At 39.9% G+C, this 8436-nt stretch overlaps 1 protein-coding gene across 1 annotated transcript in view; it reads left to right on the top strand.

Moving 5' to 3' along the window:
• The first annotated feature begins 266 nt into the window (after positions 1 to 266).
• The window catches only part of ANKFN1 (ankyrin-repeat and fibronectin type III domain containing 1), a 56965-nt gene continuing 48795 nt past the window's right edge, over positions 267 to 8436 (top strand). Inside the window, 2 exon segments of the mRNA XM_010143553.1 lie at positions 267 to 388; positions 3244 to 3378. Of these exon segments, the coding sequence (XP_010141855.1) occupies positions 267 to 388; positions 3244 to 3378 (257 nt within the window).

The raw sequence follows: 8436 nt of genomic DNA, 5'->3' as shown, positions 1-8436 counted from the left end.
GTGCCATTGACTGAGTAGGAGGTAAAGTTAGGCTCCACGTGAAGTTGTCAAATTCCAAATGTTTGAATGAGATTCTTTGCTCCAAATTTCCCACCCAGTTTCCACAAACTCGGTGTATGCTGAAACTCAGGGCGATATAAACCATGGGAACGTTAGTGCCCCTGTCTGGAGGACGTGCTTGCTCCTGCCATCCCAGCCACAGTCCAGCGTTGGACACACTCTGCTTGGACTCTGCAATCCCCTGCGTGGCTGCTGCTCCGTGGACCATGTCAGGCTTTGAAGAGCCGGGTGACTACTGCCACCTATTGATTGACGGCCTGAGAGAGAGTGTCTCCGGCTGCCAGGAAATCTTCACCAAACAGCGTCATGAGCTTCTCCCCTTCCCAAGGCAAACAGGCACCCTCATCCCAGAAATGTTACCGGTGACCAGAAGAAACGAATAGAATTTGCTAGATGGAACTAATGGCCAATACGATGTGCTGCTTGGCTGCTAAAAATGTCTGTGGTGTGTAAAGCTGAGAACGATGCAGGGTAAAGATTTTGGTAAATGTGTCAGTTAATCAGCCAGCTTGGGTGGCCTCTTTAAATGAAATACCCCTAAACCTACGTCTTCATAAAACTGAGCGGCTTTAGCAACAGCAATAACAGCAATAGCTAGTGGAATCAGCCCATGATGTGTGCTGCAGGTAGGTAAACTTTCAGTGATCAAACACGGAATGAAAAGCTGTCAGAATAGGTTAAGTAGTATGAAAGCACAGCAAACAAAATACTCTGTTCAACTAATAAGTATGAAAAAAGGCAAATGAAACAATAAGTGGGTGACATCTTTGAGCCATCTAACGATGTCCTCAAAGGGTGAAGACATGCAGCTCTCTGTAACAGATCAGACTGATGGATCGGCTTGCAGGTGTTTTACCATACACCCAGGGGTTTGTTTTCTGTAGGTCTTTTAGTCTCCACCTCCAGAAATAGATGTAGGTGCATCACTGCACACATTCATTCAGCATTTTTAGTAATTAATTTCACTTTTTATCACTTGGCAAATTTAGGATTACTTACTGTGTGTTGGTTTATGTCTTCTGGCTTTTGAACAGCTTAGTAATGAACTGAAATTAATACCATAGGAAGATTAGAAATATGTTTACTTTGTATAAACAAACTAATTGTCTTTCATAGAACTAGCTTGGGTGAGAAAATATCTTGTCTTTTACTATTCCACTAAACAATGTTTGGGTAGCAAGAGAGAAGTACAAAGCATTATAAAAATCGAAATGACAACTGCAAAAGGTCTAGTTTCCACCGAGCTGAAGGGGGAAAACAAAGGAGAGAAGGGGGAGTATTGCCCCACAATGAGAAAGTGCTAGAAAGTGTTTAAGAATCAATGAGTTTCAGTAAACTCACTTTAGCTTTTTCCCTGGAAACAGCTGGAAATTGAGAATTCCCTCACAAGTGAGTTCCATAGATGGAGTCTATACAGACCAAAAAAACTTAATCGGGGACTTCAACTCAGAAGAATCATCCCCATTCAGCACGGCACTGAAAATGGAATTCTTCTGCTTACATTTAATTTTAACCAATTTAGGCTTTTCAGATTTTCAGCATGCCTTTTTTTTTCCATATAGTATCTTAGTGTTAGAGAGGTATTTGGTGGTTTTCGAAGGATTTCCAATCTTCCTCCTGTTGGCAGGGCGCAGGGTCCTCAGTCAGCTGTCCTGCAGCCTTCTGACTAACGATCCTCAGCAGCAGCAGAACAAAGAGGGAATCCCAGACACGCACAGCCTGTCATTTCCATGGTCCAGGAAAAGGAATACTGAGCACAGAGTGTTGTCATAGCACTTTGTACATCTATTTTGCATGAAATATGTACATATGCATGTTTACACACAGACACACATATATGTGCAAGTGTATGTGTATGTGCGTATAGCAAACCTCTCCAGAAACCGTTTGGTCTGTATCCAGATTGATTTAAAAAGTGTAGAAGTTGTTCAAGTCCCATGGCACACAAATGTCAGGCCCAGGACCAGATTTAGCTTCTTGGCAGAAGGACACGCCTTGGTCCCCCTTAACTGAGTTTTGAAGGGTGGAAGAATCAGACTGGTCACCAGCTTTCCGGAGATTTCCAATGCTCTCCAGAAATGAAGCATTGTATCTGAACAAAGCCAGTGAAATTTTTTCAGCCCGTTGTAATGGTAGCTCTGGTTTCCCTTTAAAAACAACAACAAAAAAATGCCCTTTCTGTAGATATTAATGATCATTGGCTATGACAGACCCAGGAATTGGTGTGGTTTACGTTTTTTTCCTATTGCCAGATGTTACACAGGAGTGTTTTGGTTACATGAACGTAACCCAGTGCACTGTCCAGGAAGGATAATGATTCTCTCGATTGATGCTTATCTTTGTTTATCACCCTTGCTATTTCTAGCATTCTAAGGCCGTGTATGGTTATTCCATATTCTGACTTCGTAACATCTTTGTGGGTTTCTGTGGGATCCAGCCTCTGTGGTTTTTGCCCTATAGTAAAAAATACATATTTTGAAATATCACAGTTCTACTATTTTGGAAGCTCTTAATGCAGCCATTACAGGAGCTGTTTTAGCTGAAACATGGACATTAATAAAATATGGTTTTCTCATTCATTTAATAATCTTTTTTAAGCATAACTTGCTCAGGCTGGGAGCTTTCAAATGCTCTCACAGATGTCCCATAGCTCTGGATATAGCTGCTGCTTTTGTTGCTGCAATTGCAGCAGCGGTAGTGATAGCTTGCTCGAAGAAAGGAGAAACAATACATCACATGCAACATGCGTTACTGGACAGAGTGTGGGACTGCAATTCGCTGTTTTCCCCTTTTTTTGGTTTAACAGAAAACTGCTTTAAGATGGCTGCATTAAGGTCTTTTTGCTCATACTTCATGGCAAATTAATTGCAATCGCAATTTTGTTTATTATGGCAGTAATTATTCTTTCTACTTCCACGCTGTGCTGCTGATCAATTTTAAGGGATACAACAAGCTAAAAGTACACAGATGTCACAGCATCTTTGCCTGCAGAGGCAAGAGCTTTCCAAGTCAGTCATTTCTATACTTGCGCAGGTAACTAGTACAGAGTTACGGCACCAAACGTTTTACCTGGGATAAGGCACCATTTGCTTTAAATATTGTTTTGCTCTGAGATCTGATCACTGATCCTGGACTTCAACAATTGCTAGTGATAAGCTTTCTCATGTCTGATCATTCATGCAGTATAAGGAAGAGGTTTACTCATTCTGCCCAGAGGCTGAACCAGCAGAGACAGCAGAGCCAATATGATTCATTGAAGGAAGACAGTGGACAATTACCAGCAACTTGGTCACGTTTTGCCTTGGATAGCCTGAGCTGGTAAGTCAAATTTAACTCTTTAATGCATATATTTTTAATTATTAGTCTCAAGTACAAAATTGTTTCATAAACACATTTAAGAACACATATAGTGGTGAGTGCTTTCTTGGCTGTTGTGTTATCCTAAAATCTGAAGTTAATGCTTTTACAGCTAAGCTGTGTCCTGCTAGTACCCCTGCCTATGCAGTGCAGCAGGTATGTACCACATACAACAGACAGAGATCTATGATAGAGATCTTTTTTTTTCCCTCTCTCTCTGCAACGTGTTTGTAAAAGGGCATGAATATTAGGTCAGTATTTGCCAATGAAAATAGGAAAAAAAAGCTTTTATAAGGGTAACTAATTTACATTCATTTGTATTTGAATTTGACTTTTAAAGCACCTTGCTGTTGGGGAATAAAACAGTTACTTCAGTGCATAGAAGCACAAGTAGAAATTCAATATACAGAGATTAAGATACAGTATGCGCAGCATCAAATGTGTGTTGGAAGACTTCGATCCCTGGTACATGCTATAGCAGGGTGATCATCACACAAACAAGACTGTTTAGGTGGTTATTCCAGGGCAGTGCAGTAGCTGTTTCCCCAGAGAACTGCTGTAAGACTTTCATTTTGTGTTTTTTAATTTGCAGAAATGCAAACTACTGTTAATTATTACTAGTTATAAGGAGAGCTGCTATTGTTTTTCTGTCTAATTCTCTTTTGCTGAGAAACCTTGTAACCTGCTGCTTGTTGCAGTTCTTGACTTGCTGTGAGAATGCTAAGCAGTCAGATCCCCCAGGGCTACTCCTAAGCCTACTGAGATGTCCTTATTGCTTCATTCTGACCTATGCCAGGTATGTGCAGAGGCCTCCATAGGCGAAAATTTCAAACGGGTCAGTTCTGGACATCACTGGTTTCTAAACTGCTAGTCTTTGATGTGCTGCAGCAATTTCAGTGGTGATGAAGCTATATCCTCAGGCTAAGAGCAGTCAGTTGGGGGATTTGTTATTTCAATAAGGGCAATGCACATTTCAGGTTTTCACCTGGTTGGTGAGGTGAGGACATGGTTGTAAAAATACCCAAATAAATGACTTTAAAAAGGAGCCTAAAACTGCTCTTACAAAATAGTTTATGTCTGTAAAAATAAAATGCCAACATCCAATTAAAACCAATCAGTTTTCAATCACAGAATCATGTGAATTGAGCTGCCTGTTTACCTTATTTCTTATTATACATTTTAGCCATGATTTTGCTCAATCTCAGTTCTATTGGTCTCCTGGGAGTCATTTCTACAGCCTAATAGTATTACACTTTGAGAAAGTTTTCCGGAATATGCAGCTTACCTTTATACCTTTTCTTTTCTCATTTCGTACCTTGTATGTGACTAGAAAACACGCAAAGTACGATAATCTTCAGTAGCGTTTCGCATCTCACGGTTTGCGTATTCTGGTAAAAAATGCAGTTCATTTGCATTATATTATTCCAGCTATGGTTTTATTGTTCCATGTTTATTCCATGCACTTTTCCAGGATACGGACAGTTAGTACACAGGAAACATTTATGTGTTTCAAGTCATTTGTGATGCACTGATTCTGTGCACATAGCAAAGATGCCATCTGCGTTATGGGGAATAGCTGCAATTTTTGCATTCTTTAGCTTCTCTACAGACTCACCTGCTCTTGACTTAAAAGAAACATTCATGAGATTATAAAAAAGTCTGTCCTCTTCTTACATTAACGTTAGCCTTGGGGATTTGCTCCTGCTGTGCTCTGAAATAGCTTCCGTGCATAATAACATAGACAACCTCTTGTTACTGTCCTCGGAAGTCATTGTCTAGGTGGTTAGTAACACACTATTATTTTCTTCTGACTTTATAAATCCTGTTTCATTGACCAGATGGATATGGGATGGACTCTAGTAACCCCCAGGAATTGTAATAGCTGGAGTCAAACTATGTTTGGATACAGTGAATATGAACAATAACCCACACCATGGGGAATGGGCCTGAGCAGACTAAACTGCTGCTAGGATTTTCGGGGTTGGAGACATAGACTAGCAGCCCAATGTATCTAAATTTGCTTTGGCCCTGCAACTACGCCAGCATCCTAGTGTGCTCTAACATAGTTAGAGAACCTAGTTTCTTTTTACAGTGTATTTATTGAAATAGAAAGAACTGGCCTGCAAACTATCTGAGTTTTGAATGTGTATTAGGAGATGAGTGACTAGAACCCTCTACCAAACCTTCAGATTTCCTGGAAAACAGTCTAAAACCTGAGAGGTGCTTCTCCTTTACTTGCTCAAGTTAATATCTCCTCATAAAAGAAAATGTTGCTGTCAAGATATTCTCTGTAAGAAGTTGGGATTCTGAAAATAACTTCTCTGCTTCTCAAGAAAAGCTTGAATTTAGTGACTTTCGAGACATTCTGTGACAGACATCTGAGCAACAGTGTTTAAGGAGATGGGCATAAATACACTACCTGCCTTAGTGCAGGCTGGAGGAAAGACTGGGTATTTTAGGAGTCAGGCTGGCAAAATTCCTTTTGTAGTATTTATTTTAATCCTTAAAAGTATTGTCACAATACTAATTCTATGAACTAGAAGCACTACAGCTTCTATAAGCATGGCTCTAAATATAAATAAATGCCTCTTCACATCAGCACCAAAAACCTCCAGCCAAGATCAGCTCTTCTTCCACAGTTGTCCTCTCCACAGATAACTTAGAGACTTGAAGTCAACAAGCTGGTCGTTTGGTCTAGCGAGATGTAGGGAGGACTGATAAAGGCATAAGCCGTGTTAGTTTTAATAAGGGGTATTCTTCCTTGGTTTTATTAATACCACAACAGGTAAGAGAAGTCCTTCTCAGTAAATACATGTAATTTATTTAACATAAACTTACGAAATGTCTACACAGGTTCTCAGTAAGTTTCCATACCGGCATACAGACTTAATGAAGTTTGGAATCTCTCCATCATGTAATATTGTGCCACTGGGAGGTGTAGAGCCTGTTGCTGTCATATAAAAAATACAATCCCAAAACAAGCACAGTGGAGTGTGCTGAGATACCTTTGAATTAAGTATTGGACGGCTCTACCCTTCTCTTTTGTCCTAGCCTTGATGATGATGATGTTTAGGTTTGTGTCATAAATGCAAATTGTTCTCTCTCTCGTGAGTTTCCTACTAACCGTGTGGTAATTGGTATTCATCGACTGGGCTCTTGGAATCAAACAATTTGGGGAAATTGGAACTTCCTTTACAAACATGCCTATGGCATTTATTGGCCTATTTTTATCAGCAATTTAGGACTGATTCTTGACCCGTAATTTACTGATGAAATGAAGACATTCTTGAAAATGGAGGTAAGAGAGGAAATTTATACAGGATAATCTGTAGCTCTATATACCAAGAAAAACTGGAATTGTTACTCTAAGTAACTGAGAAATATATTATTATTTTATTGGGTAAATTGCTGAGTTTCTTTGAAATATGAACAACATGGAAGAGTGAAAGATAGGAAATCAGCTTTGGAGGTAATTGACTATTTCTTAAGCTTATTTTTAATAAGTATCTGAAAATAAACTGAACTTTTGAAGTTATGCTAAAGAGAGACAGATGTGAATGAAATCTATAAACATCTTGAAAAGAATTTTATTTCATGTTTAGACTCCCAAATGGTTCCACAGATGCATCTGTAAAACAAAAAGCTGTCTTCTAAGTTTGTCCAATATAAAAACTCAACACTTAACTCAACAGCAACTTCCATACAGTAAAGCCTAACACACACTGATTCCAGCACATGGTTCCAAATAATTCTGGTATGTCTGGAACATTTGTGTGTTGGCATTGGTGGTCATAATTTTAGTGTTGTGTTCTAGTCTGACATTAACAAGCAACTTCTCATGACAGACTTTGATCAAACATATTTTGCGCTGTTCCTTGGTTTCCACCCAGCCTTTCTATCCACTATATGCAAGCTCGCTGTTTGGGGCAGAGAACAAAATGCCTCATTTGAAGAGACAGTGACTTCTGCCAGTCCTTGCAGGCACTGCTGAACTGCACGTAATCCTTAAAAGGCAGGATGGGTTGCTTGTGTGAGCCTCACTTTACCTTTATTCCTCAAGCTCAGAGAAAAGCAGTACAAAATCACCGGAGTACTGTCACTCCCTGAGTCCCAGAGAGCTCGTTTCATATCGCATCCACTCTGGCGCTTTAGTGTCAGGGCTGCAGCTCACGTAACTCCCTGCTAATTGCACACACTGTTGTTCCAATTTAACAAAATCTTCTCATAACGTGACAATTATGTTGACTCTGTCTCTCTTCATTCAGAGTCTTGTTCTCTCTTCAATACCCCTGAGCTTGGAGAATCTGTGAGACTACCTGTAATCAGATACCTTTGTGCTCGGGATGTCTGCTTCACCACCATCTACAAATGAGGAAGGAAGATGCAGACAGCGTATGAGACCTGGGTGATGTCTTTAATCTTAGGGACCGATTCATGCCAACAAGCAGCCTAAACGGCAGGGCAAGTGTTTAGTAAAGAATGCTTTTATGATTGTAAATAGCTGTTAGAGGCTGGTCTTGCAGTCTGACTTGCTTAGATGCAGGCTGAGACCACAAGAACAGAAAGTTACAGGATTTGTATCACAGTGCAAAGAATCTAAAGCTTATTCCAGGAAAAGATTTCCAGGAAAAGGTAGTCTGAAAGGGTAGCGAAATTTACTGTTACTACTGTGAGGTCTTCTAGAGACACATTCTGTCTTACAAATGTGTACGCACTCTTGGCATGGAAAAAGGAAATGTGAAGAAATTGTGCATTGTCGTCACCTTTTCACCAACCAAGAACGCTGGGGATAGTTTCCTGTGCCGGCAGTTGGGTCAAATCTCATTCTTAGTTTCTCTTCAGAAAGGCAAAATTGTTCCCACATAAAGTATTTCCAGAGAGTTAAATAGTAATTCAATTTTCTCTAATATGGAACAATTACTGTAATCATAGAGCATAGAAAGTATTGTTTAATTATGAGATAATACGGAAATCCCATTAGGTTAGGCAGTCTGAGAGAGGAGGCAGTCCTTCTGGAAA

The sequence above is a fragment of the Buceros rhinoceros genome, unplaced genomic scaffold, assembly GCF_000710305.1.
Source record: "Buceros rhinoceros silvestris isolate BGI_N320 unplaced genomic scaffold, ASM71030v1 scaffold2059, whole genome shotgun sequence".
NCBI classification, from domain to species: Eukaryota; Metazoa; Chordata; class Aves; order Bucerotiformes; family Bucerotidae; genus Buceros; species Buceros rhinoceros.
The sequence above is the reverse complement of the archived record's forward strand: the minus strand, read 5'-3'. Positions and strand labels throughout refer to the sequence as shown.